This window comes from Poecilia mexicana, unplaced genomic scaffold, assembly GCF_051168715.1.
Source record: "Poecilia mexicana isolate PSO_F unplaced genomic scaffold, ASM5116871v1 scaffold_4, whole genome shotgun sequence".
NCBI lineage: Eukaryota > Metazoa > Chordata > Actinopteri > Cyprinodontiformes > Poeciliidae > Poecilia > Poecilia mexicana.
Window position 1 is genome coordinate 2,223,907 of NW_028263373.1, and position 25,792 is coordinate 2,249,698.

Below are 25,792 nucleotides of genomic sequence, written 5' to 3' on the forward strand. Positions count from 1 at the left end.
ATAATTTCCGGTTTTAATTTCCTCTGTATCTCAAAAAACAAAACAGATGCCAGCAATTTAATCTCTATTCTTTCACAAATGTATTTTTAATTTTATTCCATTAACTGCCCTGAATGAAGATCATACTTGAACCAAAAATGTAGTTGATTTAAAACAGAGACTTTTTCGTTCATAAGCATTGTTGTTCTAATGTAATTTTCTTCCCGCTGAGCCATTTTCAGGTCAACTCACCATTTTTTTCTTCCTTTAGTTAGATTAATACAAAGCAGTAGACCTAAAATAAAACTTCAAGTATATGCAGGTATATCTTTCTGTGTTTTCAGGTTAGAACCTTTACGTAACCAGGAAGAAAAAACCTTTGAGATTAAAATCTAATTTACCAGAATGTCCTGAGCTGTACAGCAGCAAAAACAGTTAAAAATCAGAAAATGTAAATTTTCTTACAATAAGAGGATCAACAGCCTGAAACACTTAATATCAAAATGATCATTTCCTTTTAGCGTAATTTAATTTCCTTAAAAATTTAAGTGTTAAGGACATCCACTTGTTTAACATATTTAAGGCAATGCAATATCTATATTCAGAATTTATACTGAGCAACAACTTGATATTTGCTGATTTTGAATATGCAAGGCAAACAAAGAGAGTCTCAAAACTGAGCCTTGAGGGACTCCATAAATTTAAGACGTTTTATTTTTGACCTGAATGAGTCAATATTCATGGGCATGAACAGCAAATGATCATTTTATTGCAATTTATTACCATGAAAATCTAAACATGCAACAAAAACTGAATTGCCCTGATTTAAACACATTTTTAAATGTTTAAGTAGGTAAACCATACTTTACCTAGCTATGGGTCACATTCCCACTGTGGGTCAAATAAATGATGTTTTGCAAACTTCCTAAGGTTTATATTCACATACATGTGCAGTCAGTTTATATCTGGCAGTGAATAATTTACCACACAGTTCACAGAAATACGACTTTTCTCCTGTGTGAGTCCGGATGTGCATAGTCAGACTGTACGGTTTGGAGAACTTCTCTCCACAGGTGACGCATGAGAAGACCTGCTCACCTGTGTGGCTCCTCAGGTGATCGTCCAGCTGAACGATAAAAGATGCATCACAAACATTAAAGGAAACTGATTCTCAGGCTTCTTTTCGTTTGATTTGCCATGTGCTTTACCATAGTGTTCCTGCCACTAAATAATTTACCACATGCTTGACACTAAAAATGTTTCTCTCCTGCGTGAGACCACTTGTGGCGCTCCAAGTCCTTTCTGTTTAGGAATGATTTAGCACACAGGTCACAGCTTGTCACTCAGGTGAACTCTGCTGTGTGACGCAAGGCTGCGTAAGTGAGGAAAGCATTTTCCGCAGGTGGGACACGGAAACGGCTTCTCGTCTATGTGACGTGTGGCGTGACGAGCCAGAGATCGACTGTGTCTGAAGGATTTGTCACAGGATTCACACGAGAACGGCTTCTCCTCTGTGTGGACTCTGAGGTGGCAAGTCAGATATTGCATCCTGACAAAAGATTTATCACACACACTACAAGTGAAAGGTTTATTTTCTAGATGATCTTTCATGTGTGCATTTAAACTACCTCTATCAATGTAGCTTTTTCCACAGGCCATGCATGAGAACGGTCTCTCGCCTGTATGGGTTCCCATGTGACGAACCAAATGACTGGTGCATCTGAAAGACGTGCAGCAGACTTTACAGAAATGTGGCTTCTCACCAGTGTGGATTCTCATGTGAACCTTTAAGGTACTTTTCTTTGTGAAACAATTTCCACATATTTTGCAAGAATGCGTGTTTTTATTTAGCTTTTTCACTTTAGAACGGTCAAAATCGTCACTCTGATTCATTGTCAGCTGTGGATTTCCATCCAGTACCTGGTGGCCATCATTGCATCTGTCCTGGTTTTCAGCTTCAGGGGAGTTTGAAGAGTGGATCTGGTTTAGGTTCAGGTCTGATTCACTTTGGTCTGTTTCCTCATAGAGAGGAGTTTTTCTGGAGGAATCCTGCTTCACTGCAAGCTGATCTTCATCCTGATTAATGTAGACTTCTTCCTGTTCTTTTTTAATCTGCACAGATTCATGTTCCTGCAGTTCCTCTTTAATTTGTTCAGATTCTGGTTCTTCTTTAATATCTGTCATCTGCTGCAGCTCTGGCTTAGTCTGGAATATTTTATCATAAGCAGTAGCCACCATAAAGGTGTTGGCCTCCAGTTTCACATCTTGACAGACATCAAACTCAACTTGTTCTCCTTTGATCAGCTGATATTCTGGATCCTCTTTAATCTGCTGTAGATCTGGTTCCTTGAGTTCCTCTTTCATCTCTCTATTGTTTGGTAAGTTGTGATCATAAATGGAGTTACTTTCTGGTTTAATAAACTGATCACCACCAACCTCCCAAATATTTACAGACATGATGCTTCTTGAGATCTAGAGGCAGAACAAATGAAACAATTAAATGTCAGACTTTGACAAAATGAACATAAGACTTGCTTCAGTTAAATTTTTTAACTAAATGAATAAGACAGTGGTTCCCAAACTTTTTCTCCTTTCTTCCTTTACTTTTATTTCCAAAAATATCCACTCTGAATAACCTGTGAATCCAGTAGACTGTAGTATTACGAATTGGACTAAAATCATAGTACCCCCTCTCTCATAACTGGCCGCTGTTTACCCTCCAAATATGGCGGACGCGCTTACGTGTTCTAGCGCCTAGCAGTCAGTATAGCTAGTGTAAGTGTTGTCTCAGTTCTTCTCTTACCGTATAGTCTTACTTTTATTCGCTGGAAGAAGAGCTGAAGTCCACAGAGTCCAATGTAACTGTCCAAAAATCTCCGTGTGGATCTTTTTTTGCTTACTTAATTTTAAGGGAAAAGCCAGTTAGCCCCCGGGCTAACTCCGACCAGTTAGCTCTGAGGCTAACTGGTGTCTTTCAGGGTGTTAGAGCTGTTAAAATAGACACACATCGGTATTAATGGTAGACTTCAAATATTATCAGAGACAAGGTGTGACGAAAGTTTTAAATGAAGAGCAGAACGAAACTAGAGTTGATTTTTGGTTCTTGCAGTTGCTAACCGGAAGTTGGATTATTACTTCCTTGGTTTGAAGCGGCAGCTTGCATCCAAATTTGCGCTACTGCCATCTGTTGGATCATATACATAATATAAAAAACAAACATACATACATACACACGCAACGTCACCTTTTCCCATTCTGTCACATAATTTCTTATAGAAAGTGAATAGGAAGTATATCATTCACATACTTCCTATGCACACTGGAGAACAAATTTATCCCAGATAAATGGCTCCTAAATCTCTGATCCCATAATTGAGCCTTGAGGCAGAACACAAATAAAAAGGGGATGTTTGAGCTGAATGGACCCATGTTCATGCACATCAATAATAGATGATTGGATTGGAGCATTTTATTTCCATTGATCTGCACAATTGACAAAAAACCTTACTTGTCCTGTTTTAAACGCAATGGTATGAAATGTCTTGTAAAATGATAAAATAGGTAATATGAAGAGTTAATATAGTTATGGGTTGGATTCCATCTGTGGGTCAAATAAATTATGTTTAACAAATTTAACATCTTTCTAAGGTTTATTTTCACATACATGTGCAGTCAGTTTATATCTGGCTGTGAATAATTTACCACACAGTTCACAGGAGTACGACTTTTCACCAGTATGAGTCCGGATGTGCATAGTCAGACTGTACGGTTTGGAGAACTTCTCTCCACAGGTGACGCATGAGAAGACCTCCTCACCTGTGTGGCTCTTCAGGTGATCGTCCAGCTGAACGCTGTCAGAAATATTAAAAGGAAACAGCGCCTCAGGCTTCTTGTCTGTGTGAGTTGTTGCATGTTTTAACATAGTGTATTTGTTAGTAAATAATTTCCCACATAATTCACACGAAAATGGTTTTTCGCCTGTGTGAGTCCTCCTGTGGCGGACTAAGTCGGTCCTGTTTACGAATGATTTGGCACACAGGTCACAGGGATATGGCTTCTCCTGCAGGTGAACTCTGCTGTGTGATTTAAGGTTGCGATTGTCAGTGTAGGATTTTCCACAGGTGGTACACAGGAACGGTCTCTCAGCTTTGTGCAGTTTGACATGACGAACCAGATCTCTATTGCTTATAAAAGATTTATTGCATGATCCACAAGGGAACGGCCGCTCACCTGTATGGACTCTGATGTGAATAACCATATCTCCTTTGTTTGCAAAAGATTTATCACACAGTCCACACGAGAACGGCTTCTGGCCTCCGTGGACTAGGCTGTGTGTTTTTAGGCTGCTTCTGGTTGTGTAGTTTTTTCCGCAGATGGGACACGAGAACGGCTTCCTGGCTTTGTGGTGTCTAACGTGACAAACCAGATCTTGATTCTTGGTGGAAGATTTATCGTACAATCCACAAGTCTCTCCCAGGTAAGTTCTGATGTGTGCGTTTAAGCTACTCCTATCAATGTAGCTTTTTCCACAGATCTTGCATGAGAACGGTCTCTCGCCTGTATGGATCCTCATGTGACGAATCAAATGGCTGCTATGGAAGAAAGACTTACTGCAGACTTCACAGCTATGCGGCTTCTCGTCGCTGTGGATTCTCATGTGAAAATTCAGGGAAGTTTTCCTGATGAAATGTTTCCCACAAATTCTACAAGAACGAGTTTTTTTCTGGAGCTTTTTGAGTTTAGAACTGTCAACACTGTCGCTCTGATTCATCATCAGCTCTTGATTTCCATCCAATACCTGGGCGCCATAATTGCATCTGTCCTCATGTTGGTCTTCAGCTTCGTTCTCATACAGAGGAGTTTCACTGAAGGAATCCTGATTCACTACAAGTTGATCTTCCTCCTGATTAATGTAGAGTTCCTGCAGTTCTTCTTTAATCTGTTCTGGTTCCTTCAGTTCTTCTTTAATCTGTTCTGGTTCCTTCAGTTCTTCTTTAATCTGTTCTGGTTCCTTCAGTTCTTCTTTAATCTGTTCTGGTTCCTTCAGTTCTTCTTTAATCTGTTCTGGTTCCTGCAGTTCCTCTTTAATCTGTTCAGGTTCAGGTTCCTCCTTTGTCTCCGTCATTTTCTGCAGTTCAGGTGTGCTCTGGCATATTTCATCCCAACCAGCAGCCACAATAAAGGTGTCAGCTTCCTGCTTCACTACAGATTTCTTGTCATGGGGGATGTTGAGCTCAACTTGTTCTTTTTTGATCGGTTGATATTCTGGTTCCTCCTTAATCTCTGCAATCTGCAGTGGATCTGGTGCCTCTTTTGTCTCCAGATCATTTGGCAAGTTGTGGTCATGAATGGTGTTTCTTTCTGGTTGGATTAGGAACTGATCAGACATGATGCTGTTGGAGACCTGAAAGATTGACAAAATGCATTTATATTATATTCTAGGTACATTCTTTAACATATTCATGTTGCTCCTGTCTTAAAGAATTTCAACTTGTCACATGATTATCTGGAAAGACCAAAGCAGAAAGAAAGAGTCTGACAAATTCAGAAGAAAGAAACTGTCTCCCTATTAATATAATGATCATATGGAAACAAACAGTAAAGTGCCCAGGATATTTATGAGACGTGCTTAAAAACAGCAGCTTGAGCATTTTGGCCTTTCTTCAACATATCACAATATTTTGAATCATGAAAAGTTCTGCGTAATTCACATTTTGCAGAAGCCACAACCAACATTCGAGCACTAAAAAGTTTATTTCTAGATTAATTTAACCACTTAATAAATGTCTTATGGAATCAGATCATATTTTCCAATGATTTGTGTTTCTTTAAGTTCAACGCGAATCGGTCACTTCCTGGTTTGGTAAAGGTGTCTGAAATAGCCATCTGCCTCTGCCACTTAAATCTATACCATTTCCCCTCCCAATATGGCGTCCGTTCTGACGTGCAACTAGCAGTCAAAGTAGCAGCTATCAAGCGTTTGCTATTCGTTATAAGATGTTTCTCTTACCGGATAGTCCTGTTTTTATTCCTCAAAAGAAGAGCGGGTAGCCGCACAACGTCCACACATGACCAACAATCACCTTGGGAAGCGTGTTTGTGCTTTTGTCTTAAATAGAAAATAGCTGCTTCTTCTCCTTAGAGTTAGCTTCTCAGATAGCTCGGCAGCTAACTGGTCTCTCACAGAGTCTTGGAGCTGCTAAAACAGACGAACATCAGTCGTCAGGTCGACAGCAATTACTATCACAATGAGACAAGATGTGAAAAAACGGTTTAATCGAAGAGCAGGACGAAACCAACCTTGATATTTCTTCTTTTTTTGGTTGTGACAGGTGTTATGCCCAGAAACGCATGCCTGCCCAAAATTGCATCCCCTCTCGCGGGAGCGCGCATCGGTCTAAAGTCTCGCTTATTGACGAGAAACCGGACTGAAATATGACCGAAGAGGAAATTTTAAAGATATTTGTAACATTATCACGTTTCTTAACCATGTAATTCCTAAAATGGTTGATTTTATTTCGCAAATTACTTGAAATAAATACGGTTTTTACACCTTTATTGACACATATGAGTCGAACTTTTTTTCAGTACGTCTCTGTTGAAAACGTTCACCGCAAATGGTTTGAAATTCTCTGCTTTGTTTTTAGATACCATAACAGCTTAAAAGCATTACAAAACAGAGGTCCAATATGTAGAACATTTTACATCATGCTTAACTTTCTAGTCTGTTAATGTAGGAGGAAATGCATTTTAATTCATCAGCCTGAAAATATTTGCATCCATCCTGTTGATATAAAACTTATAGCATTAGCTCAGAGAACAAGTGTCATTACGTAGAAAAGGTGAAATCCTTTCAGCTCTTTATTTCTCCTAGTTAGCACAGGGATGCATTTTTTTTGGCAATTTGCTTTTCCAACCTGCCAAAATATGCATCCCCTCTCTATCCTCCCCAAATATTATCCTATCGATATAAAACTTATACCAGTAGTTCATGGAACTATTCTGGTTATGTAGAAAAAGTTATTTGACTCTTAACTTTTTAATTCTCCAAGTTAGAACAGGGATGCATTTTTTGGCAATATGGATTTCCAGCCTGCCAAAATATGCATCCCCTCTTTATTTTCCTCAAATATTATCCTATTGATTTAAAACTTATACCAGTAGTTCATGGAACTACTCTGATTATGTAGAAAAAGTTATTTCACTCTTAACTCTTTCATTTTTCAATTTAGCACAGGGATGCATTTTTGGGCAATATGGATTTTCAGCCTGCCAAAATATGCATCCCCTCTATTCTCCTCAAATATTATCCTACTAATATAAAACTTATACCAGTAGTTCATGGAACTATTCTGGTTATGTAGAAAAAGTTATTTGACTCTTAACTTTTTAATTCTCCAAGTTAGAACAGGGATGCATTTTTGGGCAATATGGATTTCCAGCCTGCCAAAATATGCATCCCCTCTTTATTTTCCTCAAATATTATTCTATTGATTTAAAACTTATACCAGTAGTTCATGGAACTACTCTGATTATGTAGAAAAAGTTATTTCACTCTTAACTCTTTCATTTTTCAATTTAGCACAGGGATGCATTTTTGGGCAATATGGATTTCCAGCCTGCCAAAATATGCATCCCCTCTCTATTTTCCCCAAATATTATCCTATTGATATAAAACTCATACCAGTAGTTTACAGAACTACTCTGATTATGTAGAAAAAGATATTTCACACTTAACTTTTTTTTTCTTAAAGTTAGCACAGGGATGCATTTTTTGGCAACATACATGCCTTATTTATTGTCCCCCATATATGAAACTTATGTATTACATATGATTTTCTTGTAGGATGTTCAGTTATGATATTTTTTATATCGGTACAAAAGTCATGTTTATTATCACTGTTGCTAAGATAGTGAAGGAAATAAATCTGACATGCAACCTTGCTAAATGTAAAGCATATACAAATTTTTTTATTTTGGTTTAACATAAAAATGAAAAAAAAAAATTATTAACTTCAATGAAATGGTATTCATAACAGTAACTTTTGGAAAAGCCTTGCTGCTGAAATGTGCTATACAAATAAAATTTGAGTGATTGATTGAAATACATGCATTACGAATGAGAAGTACACTGGTAATATAGACAAGTATGAATTTTAAGTGCATACAACACAATGTGTTGAACAGTCAATTCAAATACATTCATATTTAAATGATGCTCTCAATAAATAAAAATAAAATGAAAAACTGTAATAAGGGGAACCATTTACAATCACAATACAGACAATTTTGTCAACATTATAAAGTGTGATTTATTATGACAATAAATAAAAATGTTCAACATGACTTTTGTACCGATATAAAAAAATATCATAACTGACCATCCTACATGAAAATTATATGTAATACATAAGTTTCATGTATGGGGGACAATAAATAAGGCATGTATGTTGAGAAAAATGCATCCCTGTGCTAACTTTAAGAAAAAAAAAGTTAAGTGTGACATATATTTTTCTACATAATCAGAATAGTTCTGTAAACTACTGGTATGAGTTTTATATCAATAGGATAATATTTGGGGAAACTAGAGAGGGGATGCATATTTTGGCAGAGTCAAAATCTATATTGCCAAAAAATGCATCCCTGTGCTAACTTTAAGAAATAAAGAGTTAAGAGTGAAATAACTTTTTCTACATAACCAGAGTAGTTCTATAAACTTCCTGTATGGGTTTTATATCAATAGGATAATATTTGAGGAGAATAGAAGGGATGCATATCGTGGCAGGCTGGAAATCCGTATTACCAAAAAATTAATCCCTGTTCTAACTTTGAGAAATAAAATGTTAAGGGTAAAATAACTTTTTCTACATAATCAGAGTAGTTCCATGAACTACTAGTATAAGTTTTAAATCACTAGAATAATATTTGAGGAGAATAGAGGGGATGCATATTTTGGCAGGCTGGAAATCCATATTGCCCAAAAATGCATCCCTGTGCTAAATTGAAAAATGAAAGAGTTAAGAGTGAAATAACTTTTTCTACATAATCAGAGTAGTTCTGTAAACTACTAGTATGAGGTTTATATCAATAGGATAATATTTGGGGAAAATAGAGAGGGGATGCATATTTTGGCAGGCTGGAAATCCATATTGCCAAAAAATGCATCCCTGTGTTAAATTGAAGAATTAAAGAGTTAAGAGTGAAATAACTTTTTCTACATAATCAGAGTAGTTCTAAGAACTATTGGTACATGCTATGCATTTAGCAAGGTTGCATATCAAATTTACTTCCTTCAGTATCTTTGAAATAGTGATAATAAAGAAATAACTTTTTCCACATAATCAGAGTAGTTCCATGAACTACTAGTATAAGTTTTAAATCACTAGAATAATATTTGAGGAGAATAGAGGGGGGATGCATATTTTGGCAGGCTGGAAATGCATATTGCCCAAAAATGCATCCCTGTGCTAACTTGGAGAAATAAAGAGTTAAGAGTGAAATAACTTTTTCTACATGATTAGAGTAGTTCTGTAAACTACTGGTATGAGTTTTATATCAATATGATAATATTTGGGGAGAATATAAGGGGGATGCATATCGTGGCAGGCTGGAAATCCATATTGCCCAAAAATGCATCCCTGTGCTAACTTGGAGAAATAAAGAGTTAAGAGTGAAATAACTTTTTCTACATGATTAGAGTAGTTCTGTAAACTACTGCTATGAGTTTTATATCAATATGATAATATTTGGGGAGAATAGAGGGGGGATGCATATTTTGGCAGGCTGGAAAAGCAAATTGCCAAAAAATGCATCCCTGTGTTAACCTGGAGAAATAAAGAGTTAAGAGTGAAATAACTTTTTCTACATGATTAGAGTAGTTCCATGAACAGCTGGCATAAGTTTTAAATCACTAGAATAATATTTGAGGAAAATAAAGAGGGGATGCATATTTTGGCAGGCTGGAAAAGCAAATTGCCAAAAAATGCATCCCTGTGTTAACCTGGAGAAATAAAGAGTTAAGAGTGAAATAACTTTTTCTACATGATTAGAGTAGTTCCATGAACAGCTGGCATAAGTTTTAAATCAATAGGATAATATTTGAGGAAAATAAAGAGGGGATGCATATTTTGGCAGGCTGGAAAAGCAAATTGCCAAAAAATGCATCCTTGTTCTAACTTGGAGAAATAAAGAGTTAAGAGTGAAATAACTTTTTCTACATGATTAGAGTAGGATTTCACCATTTCTACGTAATGACACTTGTTCTCTGAGCTAATGCTATAATTTTTATATCAACAGGATGGATGCAAATATTTTCAGGCTCATTGATTAAAATGCATTCCCTCCTACATTAACAGACTAGAAAGTTAAGCATGATGTAAAATGTTCTACATAATGGGCCTCTGTTTTGTAATGCTTTTAAGCTGTTATGGTATCAAAAGAAAAAAACAGAGAATTTCAAACCATTTGCGGAGAACGTTTTCAACAGACACGGGCTGAAAAAAAGTTCGACTCATATGTGTCAATAAAGGTGTAAAAACCGTATTTATTTCAAGTAATTTGCGAAATAAAACCCACCATTTTAGGGATTACATGGTTAAGAAACGTGATAATGTTACAAATATCTTTAAAATTTCCTCTTCGGTCATATTTCAGTCCGTTTTCTCGTCAATATGCGAGAGAACAGAGCGATGCGCGCTCCCGCGAGAGGGGATGCAATTTTGGGCAGGCATGCGTTTCTGGGCATAACACCGGCAGTTTGCATTCAAATAGTTGCACTACTGCCATCTCTTGGACCATACATGTAAACATCATTTTCTTGTCACTGTCTGTAAATCCAGTGTTTATCAATTTGATTTAATCGAGCAACCACAATTTCAGACCTCACTTCCCTACTAATCTCCAAGGTTATGCTTTGATTCACATTCTTCCTACAACTAATAAAAATATATAATTTCTTTATTAATTATAAATTTGTTTCCCATATTAAAAGGAGTACCATTCAAAAAATAAAGTTATTCGACTTATCTCTCAATTTTTTATAACATCAATACTTTTTTCCACTCTATTTGCATGTCTCCCTTTTACCTTGTTTTTCCACTGCTTTTCCCATAACTTCTTACTTCCCTCCAAACTATGCATTTATCCTCAGATTTAGATAAATTTATCTGCATACCAATATTTACTTTCTAAATCGTCAAGCTTAAAATAATTATTTGTACTTCCTGTTTGAATCTTCACAAATGCTGCCTGTGAATCACTGCAAATCATTACTTTTCATATTCTATTCTAAATCCAAAAATATTGTAAAGAATTATTCTGCACATGTACTTAAAACGATTTAATGTTGTTTTTAAAAAAATCTTAAATGTAATTCTGAAATCACTCACTTCTGTGCTTTGATCCATGAGTATAAATCTGCATATAATCACTGATTTCCAGTGACTACAAAACTATTGGCTAATATTTGTCTTTTTTTCCCTCTTCTTAAAAACTAATAATGGTTTATGTACATCAACATCAACGTAAGTTTTTAAAGGCCTCAGTAATGTTGGACTAAATTCTGTATCATGAACTTTAAATACTGCAGCTATCCAATATTTAAATTCCTTTCCTTTTTCCCCAACAATCTTCTAATCCGACCAGATTTCAGGTGCAATACCGCCTCCTACTGGACATGAGATAAACACATTTTTAAAAACCATATTCTATCAAATAATGAAGTGAATGGACCCATATTTAAGCGTACCAACAATAGAGGGATGAATTTGAGCATTTTTACAATTTATCTCCACAATTCATTAAAATCCATGAGGACAACAAAATATGTTCCTGCTGTGGTTTAAGCATACGGGTGTGAAATGACGTGCATACATGTAAAAGAAAAAACAGAGTAGATAAATTATAATAGTTATGGGTCACGTTCCCTCTTCAGATCAAATAAATAATGTTCTACAAACTTTAACATCTTTCTAAGGTTTATTTCTACATATATGTGCAGTCAGCTTACATCTGGCAGTGAATAATTTACCGCACTGTTGACAGGAGAACGGCTTTTCGCCTGTATGAGTCCGGATGTGCATAGTCAGACTGTACGGTTTGGAGAACTTCTTCCCACAGGTCACGCATGAGAATGGTTTCTCTCCTGTGTGGGTCCTCAGGTGACGGGTCAGTTGACTGTTGTCCGTAAAAGACACTTCACAAAAATTACAGGAAAATGGCTTCTTGCCTGTGTGACTTCTCACATGTCTAATTAGAGTGCTCTTGTCACTAAAAAAATTACCACATGCTGTACAGGAAAACGGTTTCTCGCCTGTGTGAGTCCTCCTGTGGCGGACCAAGTTAGTCCTGTTTGTGAAAGTTTTAGCACACAGCTCACACACAAATGGCTTCTGATGCATGTGGACTTTGGAGTGTGTTTTCAGGCTGCCTCTACTTGGGTAGCTCTTTCCGCACAATCCACACGAGAACGGTTTCTCGCCTGTGTGGAGTCTGGAGTGGCGAACCAGATCTCGGCTGTTTCTGAAAGATTTATCACAAGATCTACATGGAAATGGTTTCTCTACCAGATGAACTTTGATGTGAGTGCTTAGGCTACCTCCATCGGCGAAGCTTTTTCCACAGGTCTGACACAAAAATGGCCTCTCGCCCGTGTGGATTCTCAGGTGACGAACCAAACCACTGCTGTAGCTGAACGACTTACTGCAGACTTCACAGGTATACGGCTTCTCACCGGTGTGGATTCTCATGTGAAAATTCAAGGTAGTTTTCCTGGTGAACCACTTTCCACAAGTCCCACACCGGAACGGTTTTGCACCCGTGTGAATAATTATGTGATCAGCCAAGTACCTCTGCTGAATGAAACGTTTTCCACATATTTCACAAGAAGGCACCTTTTGGATTTTCTGATGTTCTTTCTCAGTGCTCAGCTCTTCTTCTCCCTCTGATGTTGGAGATAAAGACATTCCTCTCTGGGTTTGGTCTTCAGCTTCAGGGGAGTTTGAAGAGTGGATCTGGTCTGAGTTTGGTTCGCTGAGATCTTTTTTATCATAAATAAGATTCTCTCTAATGGCCTCTTGATTCACTAAAAGTTGATCTTCATCCTGATCACTGCAGAGTTCCTCCTCTTCCTGTTTAACCTGAAAAGTTTCTAGTTCCTCCATTTCTTCTTTAATCTGTTCTGGTTTTGTTTCCTCCTTTACTTCTATCATCTGCAGCAGTTCAGGTTTGCTCTGGAATGTGTCATCATAACCAGCACACACCGTAAAGGTGTCGGCCTCCTGCTTGACGACAGATTTCATGTTATTAAAGTTGTCAAACTCAACATGTTCCTTTTTGATCTGTCGATATTCTGGTTCATCCTTCATCTCTGTAATCTGCAGTAGATCTGGTTTCTCATGTTCCTTTTCCATCTCTAGATCATTTGGTAAGTTGTGGTCATGAGTGGAGTTGCTTACTGGTTGAATGAGTAACTGATCACCAGAAACCACCCAAATGTTAACAGACATGATGCTGCTTGGGACCTGAAGGAAGAACAAAGCAATTTAATATTGACAATTAGGACAAAATGCTTTTACACAAGCAACAGACAAGATGAGGACCTAGAAACATCACTTTGTCAGCAAACAAATTCAATTTTTGCTCAGCCAATTAAAACTTTCTCCTTCATCATCCTCTTCATCTTTGTTGACCCAAATCCTCCAATGTACAGAAAAGCCCCAATAAAATAGTAAAAACTACGACAGAGCATATGCTCACTGGAAGTTAGCTTAACTTCTGTTGTTTTTTAAGTTAATAAAATAATAACAATATTAAATGTTTACTTTTTGGTTGTTCATAAGCTTTCAGTTTTTCATTTATACTTTGTAGTTTAGTTGAGTGTTACTAGATTTGTAAGTTTGATAGTGTTTTACCTGGAAGTTTGAATTATTTTGTTAAGTTCATATATTTTGGAGAAAACTTGTCTGTATTTCTGTTATTTTCTCTTTCTGCAGAGGAGGAGCAGCTAGTCTGGCCTCTCACCTTAGTTTATTCTCTTTACTCACTTTACTGTGAATGTTAAGAATTGGGCTGGCAGTTAATTGGTTAATCTGCTATTTCTGCAGGAGACAACAGTTCATGAAGTTACAACATGACTTGTGGTGTCCTTCAGGGGTCAGTGATGGGAACAAAACTCTTAATCATGTATATAAATAAGTCATTACAATTTCCAAGGTTTTGTTCTTGTTTGCTGAGGACACAAATGTGTCTCTTTCAGATGACGATATTCATGTTAAAGTGCACCAGAGGAAATGACTCAGGAAATGCCAATGTTGAAACCTCGGTTTGAGAAAACAATGGGCAAAAGCTTAATTAGAGGTTTTAATTTTCAATAAATATTCAAAGACATCTGGAAAAATGTTGGGTTCATATTAAGTAAACTTACTGAAAGTTCTTAGCAATCATAATTTAGGATAAATTCAATTGGAAGCCCTGGACTCAGCATGTAAAAACTATATAAATATAGTAGTTTTAAATAAAGAAAATCAGAATATGGTTGATCCAATATTTTTGCACAGTTGATTAATTTGACCATGCATTGGCATTGTCTTTTGCTCAACTTGTTTATAACAATAAATGCATCATATTTTATGATCCGTGCTGATATCTTGGAGTTATAAAACCCTGTGTCCTTGCGGTAGACTCTAGAAATGCCCAACTAGTACGATATATAGTTTTATTTACCATAAGCCTTGCAATCAAGTTAAAACTGCAGCAGTTCATCTTTACTAACCGCTGTTTCCCCTTTCAATATGGCGGCCGTTCTGACGTGTTTTAAGACGTAGCAGTCAAAGCAGCTCCTGCCAAGCATTTACTATCACAGTTAGTGAAAAATAGCTCTTTTGCTGGACTGCCATGTTTCAGTATTTAGAAGAAGTGATGTTTGCAGCACATCATTCAGTTATGAAGCTGTATTAAAACACTATTCTCTGACCGGAAACTAGCTGCTGCATCTCTTCTCAGAGTTAGCTTTTCAGTTAGCTCGAAGGCTAACTGTCCTATCAGGCTGTTGGAGCTGCTAAAACAGAAAAAAACATCGCCTGGAAAGATTGACTGCAAATACTATTAATACTCATAATGAGACAAAAGGAGAAGAACGCTTTACATACAGAGAACGGACCCGCCGACTCCCTTGTTTTATTTTTTTTTTCTTCTTCTTCGGCTTTATTTTGTAGTTGACAACCGAATTGTAAGTACAATGGGCTCTTTGCACCTAAGGCGTTGACGTCACATCTCCAGGAGCTAATGCGGCTCACTTTTTTCCGCTTTGAGTTACCATGACTGGTAGAAAAGACTAAGTCGTATTTCAGATGCAAAAAACCAATACTATGAACATTGTTGTCTTCCTAATATAATGGGCTTTTAAGTTTTCGTTAATTTCCAAGCGATCCTGAATTAAGAAGATGGCTTGTAAATATCTGTCGCTACCAGCTAACGCCGCACAGCAAAGTTTGCAGCCTTCACTTCACTCCGGATCAGCCTAAAACTACCGGGGATACGGATGGTAAATAAAGGAGCCTCCCTGAGTTATTTCCATGGAATCACTTCTATATTCAGCCTGAAAGAGTTTATGGGAACGAGAGAGCAGACCAGAGCCAGACAGCCGAGCAACTGATCCGCCTGTACATCCTGCTGTAAACACCGTCCTATCTGAGCTCTTCACAAGAAACATGCAAAGGTAATAAAACGAAATAACACGGAGACATGAAGCAACACGGTCGTATTTTTCTAAAAGCAGCAACTTTGAACCTGAACAGCTGAACCAGATCTCTGACACCAGAGCTGCGCTACTGTTAAGCTACGAGGCTTGTTGAGCTTCGTCAGGCTTCGGAAGCTAAAAGTCCGAAGAGGTCTTGTGAGAAATTCTGTTCCCCTGTGAAAATCTGTTCCCCCTGTGTCGGGAGCGCGCATTGCAGCCAGAGAAGTGGATTCGGCGGATCTGACCATTTTCACGGCGCTTCTGATCGATTTCTCGGTAAAAACTACTCATATAATCATGTCAGTGTTGTAACTTTCAGTTTAATCGGCAGCTATCAAAATAAAAATACATACGTAAATAAACGAGGTCTGGTGTGGAGGTCTTTTTACGCTGTTTTGTGTTATTTTAAACGTGAAGAGAATCGATCTTTTTTTTCAGCTTTTGTCTCGTAAGCCTCACAAATAAAAGTCAGTCAACAAACACAGGTTCCCAACACGAAGTGTGCATTTATAATTTTTCATTTCTGATAAAGGAGGAGGGAAGCTGGCTGATAGCAGGGCACAAAAATAAAGACTTCCTGAAAAGATCAGAGTGTAAACTTTTTGGCCAGTCACGTTCTAATGATAAATAAGGAAAATAAGGAAATGTCTAGTATGCTATCACACATAATAATTTTTGAGAATTTGGAAACAGTTACTTTTTATTTCCCAAAGTTATGGGGGAGAAGAGGAGAGAATGGATATTTCACCAGCCTGATAAAATCTGTTCCCCCTACTTAAAATGGAAACAAATTAATTTACCTGCAAGTCTTTTACTGTGTTGATTCCACTCATCATCAACAACAAATCCTGTGATTTTCATAACATTAGCTCTATTTTTGCCAAAGTTAGGTGGGAGAACAAAATATTTTAGCTTTCAGCCACCTGAAATAATCTGTTCCCCCTACATGAAATGGACATGTACAGTGAATTATTTTCTTTGTTACCTAAAATGTGAATCATTAAATGAAGCTGTTTATTTCAGTTTGCAGAAAAAACTCCTAGCAAAAGAGGTTGTGGATTTTCCTGTTTCCACTGCGGCGTCTACAGCATGAGGTTGGACATTGCTGTGAGACTTATTCTTAACAGTGGTTGTTATAACATTAATATTCTTATTTTGAGTGTTAATGAAAATTTTTGTCATGACTATAATTTGTATGTTTTGATAAAAAAAAAGACCTCAACCTCCCCGTTAGTCTGTGACACTAACGACAATAAACACACATAATATACTTGAAAATAAGATAAATACATTGTCCGTTAGAATGTTTAGATACTTAAATAGCACATTTTACAAGAACAATGTCCGAGAATATTGCCTACTAGCATAAGCTAACGTTAATGTTAGCCACAAAGTTTAAGTAAAACTCACCTTCGTGTCAGTGAATGTATAACGAGGCGAACATCTTAAAACCTTTCTCCAGCTTACTTGTTGGGGCTTCGGATCGATGTACAAACCTTGGCCAAGCCCTGCAAGCACCTAATGTAAATGATATTTGTATTGGATCGGAAACAATCGAGCCGCTTTACCCCGAACGCGGAAGCTGAGGTGCAAAGAGCCCATACCGCCTCTTACTCGACAGGAAGTAAACTGATCTTTCGTAAAAATTACAATCTACCTCATAATTTTTTAGACAAACTAAACGCAATTTAAATCCCTCACACAACACATTCAAAGTAATTATTTTTTTCTTAAACGGTTTTAATTTCTGTATTCAGGGTTTGAGCTGAAATCATTTCAACAGATTTAGCCCCTCTTTCAAAACAGTTTCTGTCCATGGATACGAGTCATCCACGTATTATGCAGTACCTATAAAAAGTATTTATCCGTTTGAATGTTTTGCCCATTTTATTACTTTACAAATCAACCATGAGGAACAAAATTAGGCTTAATTAATTCAATTAATAAAGAAAAATACCTTTGTCAAAGTGATTCTAAGTAATGACAATTTTTAAAAATGAGACGTCAAACAAGAGATTGAATGCATATTCACCCTCTTCAAGCCAGTTTGCAGTAGATACATGGTTGGCTGCAATATTGAAATATTTCTACATAGAAATGTGATCAAAGCTATTCATCACAAATGTTGAATTTGTGACCAGTGCCTGAAAAATGCAGTAAAACAATAACATAATAAAACAATACTAAAATGTTACTTTATAGACCTGAAAATTGGGTGGTGAGAATTAATAAGACTGAAGTCTATAAATTAAGTTTTTTATTAGAAGAATCTGATAATAACACAAGGATGGCCAATGATTCAGTTATGATCATCAAAAAGGAAAAAAAAAAAAAAAAAAAAAAAAAAATGTCACAATGGTAAAAATACACAACATATAACAGAGATACATAAACACTACAAATAAACAAAGCTTTGCAATTTATAAATCCATAGAAGTCACAATGTATTAAACACAAACATAGCTGCCATAAAATGCATCACTGTAGTGAGGCTGTTAAATAAAATATTTTCTGTTCTATAGGAAAACAGCCTCACCTCCACTTTATTCCAGGTGATCTGCAGGGTGACAACAGTCACATTCTTCTCAAGAGTATGGTTTCTAGCCCATGTGAATTCTTAAGTGACAAGTCAGATCACTATTCTAGTCAAAGGACTTTTCATGAGTCACAAGAAAACAGCTTCTGACCTAAATGGGTTTGTAGTGGAGCAAACAGTTTCTGACACTGAAAGATTTATCACAGACTTTATGAGAACACAGATTGTCCCGTGTGAGTTTCGACATGAAAAGCCAAGTCATTGCTGGTTCTGCATGATTTCTTACACAAGCCACAGAAAAACGGCTTCTCACCTGGGTGAATCCGGATGTGACGAGCCAAATCACAACTGGCTATGTAAGATTTCCCACACAACTCACAAGGAAATGGCTTCTCACACGGATGTTGGTAGATTCAGCATAATTTGCAGAGGAGCAATAACAGTTCCATTACGTTTCCTGTGTTTAAAAAAGAAAAACATTCTTATGGCATAGGAATAATTTATAAATCTATACTGAAGCAAAGGAAACTAATCAAGGAGATGGGCCTTCCACCAGGAAACTTTTCAGTTTCCAGTTAAAAAGTCTTAATCGTCAAACAGGTTTAACTCATTTATTTATTTGTCCACTAGAGGGGGGTGTAGTGCCAGAAACAAACGAGTTAGAAGTCAGTCTTGGTGGATTTATACACATTTCACACAAACAGCGTCTTCCATAAAGATAATATAAATACTGCTAATGAATAATAAAAGTGCAAATGCATAAAAATACACAATGTTCTTCACACAAATAACACATAATAATCAAAGACCCATACATCAAAATAATTCTTTGATAAAAGGAACTAATGCCAAAATTCAAATAAAATTCAGTCTTTATAAAAGGCTTCAAGGGAAAAATGTTGCCTTAAATTATGTTTTAATTAAAAAATAATAAAACATGTCTGTTATATACTAAGAAAAAAACTAATGTAATATACAGTTGCAAGATCCATAATATGTCCAATTTTCACAACAAAACCTACCAGAAATCTAATTTCCTCTCACTGCAGCAACATTTGTTGGGATTTTTTTTTTTTTAGAAATTATATGTGATTACAGAAATTTGAGAAAATGTGTTATGGATCAGATATGTCAGTTCCAAGAATTTTTTTGATCTTTGAAAATTAAGATGACCACCAGATTAAAAAAAAGAAATTGGGGTAATTTCTATTCAGTATGCAGAATCATCCAGGTAAGACGTTAACAAGTTAGGCTAAATTTTTAACAACCTGGGCAGGGAAAAGGACCAGAGATACACTAATGAGTTTGTAATGCACCATCAGTAAGGCACTTTGAATAAGCTGTAAGTGGTTTTGTCATAGTTATGAAATAAAATGCTCCTTTTGGTAATTTCTAGAACATCCCTAGAAGCAATTTCTCTCTGGGAGTGAATGACTCATCACACATTTAAAAGAAATCTATGGAGATAAATTGTGGCCATAAAGTTTGTTCAAAAGATTTTTTTGATTTGAAAACATTATTTGAAACTGAAAAAAATTAAACTGAAAGAATTTAGAACCTGAAAATTTTTGATTTTTTTTTCAATTATGATTATTGTTATTTTTGTTGCCAAAAATGTAATTAATCAATTTAAATAAAGTTGTGATGGACAGGCGACCTGTCCAGAGTGATCCCGCCTCTCACCCGTTGACAGCTGGAGAAAGGCACCAGCACTCTCAGGACCCCACAGGCAATAAGCGTGTTTGATAATGGATGCTTGGATGGTTGTTTGTCCTGTGTTGCCTGTCCAAGATGAACCCCACATCCGGCAGCAGATAGGCACCTGGAGATGGATTTAGGAGCTATTCAACAGCTCAGACAGAATAAACAGAGTTTTTATGTAATCTGCTTATTATTTCTGGAAGAACTTCAAAAAACTTAAGTATAAAGCTTCCCACTCGTGTGGGTTCTCATATGCTTAGCCATGCTACTGCTGTCACTAGAAGCTTTACCACAAACGTTACAGTAGTAGGGCTTCTCACCTGTATGGGTTCTCATGTGCTTAGCCAGATTGCTACAGTCGCTAAAAGCTTTACCACAGGTTTTGCAGTGATACGGCTTCTCACCTGTGTGAGTTCTCATGTGGTTGGTCAAAGGACTCCGGTTACTGAAGGATTTGCCACAAACTTTACAAGAATAAGGCTTCTCACCTGTGTGGCTTCTTATGTGGTCATTTAAGTATGTTTTGTCACTGTAGGCTTTCCCACAAACACCACAGGAGTAAGGTTTTTCTCCAGAATGAGTTCTCATGTGAACAGTCAAGTTACTTTGCTGGGTGAAGCCTTTCCCACAGACCAAACATGAGAAAGGCTTCTCCCCCGTGTGAGTTCTCATGTGGCTGGCCAAATGGCCGCTGGCTCTGAAAGACTTCCCACATAATTGACAGGTATGGGGCTTTTCGCCAGTGTGGGTTCTCATGTGTACAATCAAGTTAGTTTTCTGTGTGAAACCTTTCCCACAGGTTAGACATGAAAAGGGTTTTTCACCCGAGTGGGTTCTTATGTGATCAGTCAGATAGTTAGATTTAGTAAAGCATTTACCACAAACTTCACAAGAAAAGTTTCTGTCTTGTACGATATCACTGTTTGGTTCTGGTTCACAAGAAGGTGTCACCATAAAGGTGTCCGTCTCTCGCTTCACTCCTCGCTGGTCGTCTTCCTGGAAGGCACTGCCTTCAACTGGTTCCTTATCAATTTGTTCTGGTTCATCCTTTCTCCCCAACATCTGCTGGAGTTCTGGCTCACCATGAAACGTTTCCTCACAAGTGGAAGTCAGAATACATGTGCGAGTTTCCTTCTTCACATCAACCCGCTCTTCATCCTGAATGATGCAAATTTCGATCTCTTCTTCTTTAATTAATCGATCTTCTGGTTCCTCCAGTTTCTCCTCCACCGCATTGCCTTCGTTACAGTCAAGAATGGAGTTGCTTGCTTGGTTGATGAGAAAGTGATCGCCAACGACCTCCCACGTGATGACAGACATGATGCCGTGGAAAGCCTGCGTTAAAAAGAGAGAATTAGGGTTAAAATGAATTTATGTGAGGAAAGAAAATGTGGTTATTCCACATAATTTCATTGAATATTCCATTTGTGTACTATCATGCATGCTGCCCCTAGTGGAAGCTCAAGTCATTTCATCATAAATTAAAGGCTGCTGATTTTAACTGATAATTTTGAACATTTGGGCATTTTTCATACATCATTTCTACACCAGGAAAGGTCACCAAGCAAAGCCTGAATGGATCTGAACAGAACACTGGATTGGGTTGTGCCACCAAACCTAAATGGACATTTTAGGTTGCAAGCAAGCTGTTGTTTCTTTGTCTTGAGGAAACTAATATTACAAGAATAAAGATAAATATCAAGTCAGACATATAAATAGTCATTCTTTTTTAAGTGTGTTCTTAACTACAAGTCTTTTACTGCCATTTTTGGTGTAATCACTCCAATTATTTGGTCCAGGAGTTGAATAATACATATTCTGTGGACAACTGAATGGAAGGTCGGACTAAAGGATAAACATAAGTTATATATGGACAGAAATTTTCCAAATCCATCTCCCACCCTCCATCTTTTTATTTAAATGTATTCAGACCTTAACATTCAGAAGTAAAATCTCAGAACTTTCCAGGTTGTGATGTGGAGAGCTGTTCACAAGGCAGTTAACATTAATAAATATAAAATATAAATTTACTACACATAGGTAATGCTGACGGAATTTTTTATTTATTTATTTTGCATGAACAGTGCATATTAAATACTTTGTTAATATGCCATCATTTCCAGAAGGTTATTTTCACATGTATTCCTAGAGAGACGGTCAAAGAACCTTAAAAGAATGAGAATAAACACTTATGTTTGAAAAATGTATGTATTTTATGTTAAATTCAAATACCGAACTGTACTGGATCCTTTTCAAACCGCAGCTTCCCCGTTCACTTTTACGCTTTACAGGCCGCTCTTTCCTCTCCCAATATGGCGGAGACGCTGACGTGTGACAGCAGCTCGCAGCATAAGAAGCTGTTAGCTAGGATTTAATGCAACAGATCGCCAAATATCGCTGTCTTACCGACTCTTGACGTGTTTGTTCGTCCGAGAACGACTGTAAACCGACCAGACTCCAGTAAATGTCCAATATGCTCAATATAAAGTCTCCTTTTGTCCCAATTATCCTTTAAGGAAACAGTTAGCTTCTCTGTTAGCTCGGGGCTAACAAGTCTTCGTCGGGCTACTGTTGCTGGTAAACCAGGGAAAAATCGGTGTTAAAGACAAACTAAGAAATACTATCAAAGCTTATAAATGGTACATTAAATACAGAAAGTTGGAATTAAATAGAAGAAAGCGAAATATTGACGCAACTTAGTCTTTTTCGTTCTCCTCTTGTACTTATTCTGGTGTTTATTGTAAAAACAACACAATCGTGCGCCACCTACTGGTAGGTGGCGTGGATCAGGACTTTCAGAACGATGTGGTATTCAGAACCTATAAAGATGGGCTGAGAATCTACCTTAAAATGAGTACTAGTTAGATATAGCACTGAATAGCTCATTTGCAGCGAAATGTCTGTTTCTGCCATATTGTGAAGAGAAACAGCCTTCAGTAAAAAAGCACAAGCAAATAGGAGCTGCAGCTTTACAAATTTAAAAGTAGGATTTTGTTTGGATAGTCAGGAGTTTATTATCTGGTGTAAAATCCATCCATCCATTTTCTGTACACGCTTGTCCCTTAGTGGGGTCAGGACACCCTGGACAGGTCGCCAGTCTGTTGCAGGGCAACACAGAGACAAACAACCATGCAGTCACACACTCAACACACCTAGGGACAATTTAGAGAGACCTGACAGTCATGTTTTGGACTGTGGGAGGAAGCTGGAAAGAGGAAGTTGGAGAGAACCCACCATGCACAGGGAGAACATGCAAACTCCATGCAGAAAGTCTCCTCCCTCCGTCTGAATGAAAACCATGGAATCGTATGACCAGACTCACGGACATGCTCTGAGATAATACCATCTCTTTCAGAAACTGTTTTGGATGGGAGAGCAGGCTGTACAAAATTCATGGTCAAACCGCAGACACCCTGATGTCACTGCCTTGGCTGGCCATGACTGGAATGTTGCTACTTGTGCTATCTTTTCTTGCTGTGTCGGTTCTTCCCCTTGTCTGTCTGTCTGTCTGGTTTATTGCTTTTAGAAATTGTGCAGTACACAAAAAGAATATGTCAACATCTTATTCTAGTCATCCAGACAGATTCACTGATGGGACTGAGGTTTTGAGTAGAGAGTCTGACTGGGTGTTGTTACTCTGAGGTGCAGTGGAGAGGGAAACAAGTTCATATAACATAACCGTTGCTTACAAGAGTATTAACAGAGCTGAAGGTGTGAATGAATGTGGATTTGGCCACATTCATTTGATGCTGTACGTCAAAACACAACAATAAAAAACATAAAATAAAAACTTACAGTTTAAAAACAAAAACATATAATTTAAAACTAGATCCTGCTGGAGTTGAAAGCCAAGTGAAATAGATGGTTTTAAGACGAGCTTTAAAAGTGGACAGTGAAGGGGCCTCTCTGACCTGCAAAGGCAAGTCATTCCATATGGGGCCCCTGGCAGAGGAGCCCTGTCCCCTCTGAGCTTCCTGCTGGACCTCGGTTCCTCCAGGAGCAGCTGATCTGCGGACCTGAGAGACTGATAAGGTATGTGGGGGTGAAGAAGCTCAGAGAGGTAAGCCGGGGCAAGATTATGTAGTGCTTTAAAAACAAACATAAGAATTTTAAAATGAATCCTAAAATATACAGGCAGCCAGTGAAGTGAGGTCAGGTCAGGGTCAGGGGTCAGGGGTCACCTGCTCCCTGTCGAGTTCCTGTCAAAAGCATTTATGTGTAGTTCTCTTAAACCACTGCTGCTACTTCTCCACATGGAAATCTAATAATTTAGTTGTAATATTTGTACTGCTCTCTCTGATTGGCTTTCTTCAATAAAACAATTTAAGTCCAGTGAAATTTGGAAAATTTTCTTTTCATTATATTGTGGTGCAATAGGAGTCTAATTTTGGTTTGGGCAATTACTGATAAAAATATTAATTTAGATCAAAATGGTTGATTTTACACCTGAAATATAAAAAAATAGTCAAATAGTTCAACCTCAGTTATGTTTATAATTACCTGCCTGTTAAGGCCTGGGTGTAAAACGAACAGGTAGAAGCTCCAGTCCATCCAGCGCTGGCGTGATCTGATGCGACGTGTGTGAAATAAATACAGACAACTTTTCTCCTACATACCAGAGTTTAGTAAAAAAGAATTCAAGCTTACAATTAATTATTTTGATTGTAAGGTTGATAGTAACATTCAACTTAGCTACTGAGAACAAGCCACAAATGTAATGAAACTAAAATTGCTAAAAGTTTAAAAACAACAGAAGTATAGATAAAAATAGAGCCAATAAAACTGCAATAATGTCACAAGTGAAAACACTTTCCTGTTCAAATGTTAATAGAGCAAATAACCGTTTTTTTTATTACAGCAAAATTTAATGTTTTATTTTTCCAATTATCTTGATGTTTATGTAGTGAAGTCCTTAACTTCTGGTTGGAACTGTTTACTTTTGAATTTGCATTTTCTATCTAGTGCAGTTGGTTTGTTTTCCCCCAAATACAGCGGTTACTACGGCACTTTGCTTTCCATGGAGCAACAACAAACATTGTTTAATACTGGCAGCCCGGCGTCCGAAGAGTCAAAAGGTGTGTTGATTGTAAAAAGTACTTACTTTTAATGTGTGTTTAATGTGTTCAGGAGTTTATTTGGCATAGATTAAAGTAGCAGGTAAAATCATTGTAAAATGATTGGTATGATTGGTATTGCAGTGGTGATTTGTGGATTTCAATGCTACAGTGAAAGGAATGTGCTTTTAAAAAATCCAATCTCACAAATCCACCAGTAAAGATTTATCATTGTTAGGTGGCGTGAGATATAAATGAAATGTTTTCTGGTTATTCTGTGGTTGAAGCAGATTTTTACTCCTAAACTCAACAATGTTGGTGAAGTTCTGCTAGGATGGAGTTAAAAATGTCCAGAACCTCCACGTCTGGTTGCAGCACTTCTGCCTGCTGTCAGTCATGGAATGTGTCACAGCTTTTCATAAAGATGCATTTTCAGCAACAGCAAATAAACTGATGTGAACATGATGTACACGTGTGTTGTGTTGCCATTATAGTGCAGTTAGGAAACAATAATGATTATTTCATGATCTGGTACAGTGGATAGCTTAATAGTTTAGATGTAACAGAAATAAGCTGTGAAGAAGTTTAAAATGTAACCGTTTTCATTTTTACAGCCGCCCTCTTCCTGGAATCAAAGCCTGACGTTCCTCCCTCTCCTTCCTGATCTAAAATAGCTCTGTGGAACCAACGTCTGCTGAAGGTAAAACCTGATTAGCTGCAGCTTCTCTGCACTGACCTGTGATTGGTGGATCAGAGCTCAAACCAGTTTCTGTTCTCTGGAGATGA

The 25,792-nt window shown here is 37.3% G+C and overlaps 3 protein-coding genes and 1 pseudogene across 6 annotated transcripts; all 4 read right to left on the reverse strand.

Moving 5' to 3' along the window:
- Window positions 1–662: 662 nt before the first annotated feature.
- On the reverse strand, window positions 663–3,357 carry LOC148159873 (uncharacterized; annotated as a pseudogene). Its single transcript, XR_015762626.1, has 3 exons — window positions 2,783–3,357; window positions 1,179–2,451; window positions 663–1,093 (listed from the first exon to the last, which is right to left on the reverse strand). The product of XR_015762626.1 is annotated as an uncharacterized LOC148159873 (transcript).
- A 76-nt stretch (window positions 3,358–3,433) lies between these two features.
- LOC106905539 (uncharacterized) lies at window positions 3,434–6,551 on the reverse strand. Of its 2 annotated transcripts, none has more exons than XM_088004729.1 (3): window positions 6,280–6,551; window positions 5,990–6,175; window positions 3,434–5,383 (listed from the first exon to the last, which is right to left on the reverse strand). In XM_088004729.1, exon 3 carries the CDS (start codon window positions 5,366–5,368, stop codon window positions 3,623–3,625), a length of 1,746 nt encoding a protein of 581 aa, XP_087860855.1. In that variant the 5' UTR covers window positions 5,369–5,383; window positions 5,990–6,175; window positions 6,280–6,551; the 3' UTR covers window positions 3,434–3,622. The 2 variants fall into 2 exon arrangements, with proteins under 2 accessions (XP_087860855.1, XP_087860854.1); XM_088004728.1 differs by having other exon boundaries at window positions 5,990–6,178.
- Window positions 6,552–11,936: 5,385 nt separating this feature from the next.
- On the reverse strand, window positions 11,937–15,202 carry LOC106905535 (uncharacterized). The gene is made up of 2 exons (XM_088004734.1): window positions 15,126–15,202; window positions 11,937–13,499 (listed from the first exon to the last, which is right to left on the reverse strand). The coding sequence occupies exon 2, from the start codon at window positions 13,482–13,484 to the stop codon at window positions 11,949–11,951; it is 1,536 nt and encodes a 511-aa protein (XP_087860860.1). The 5' UTR covers window positions 13,485–13,499; window positions 15,126–15,202; the 3' UTR covers window positions 11,937–11,948.
- A 2,753-nt stretch (window positions 15,203–17,955) lies between these two features.
- Window positions 17,956–22,890, reverse strand: LOC106905542 (uncharacterized). 2 transcript variants are annotated; one of them, XM_088004750.1, is made up of 4 exons: window positions 22,359–22,890; window positions 20,273–21,287; window positions 19,935–20,073; window positions 17,956–18,708 (listed from the first exon to the last, which is right to left on the reverse strand). In XM_088004750.1, exons 2-3 carry the CDS (start codon window positions 21,270–21,272, stop codon window positions 19,967–19,969), a joined length of 1,107 nt encoding a protein of 368 aa, XP_087860876.1. In that variant the 5' UTR covers window positions 21,273–21,287; window positions 22,359–22,890; the 3' UTR covers window positions 17,956–18,708; window positions 19,935–19,966. The 2 variants fall into 2 exon arrangements, with proteins under 2 accessions (XP_087860876.1, XP_087860875.1); XM_088004749.1 differs by having other exon boundaries at window positions 17,956–20,073.
- Between the last annotated feature and the right edge of the window lie 2,902 nt (window positions 22,891–25,792).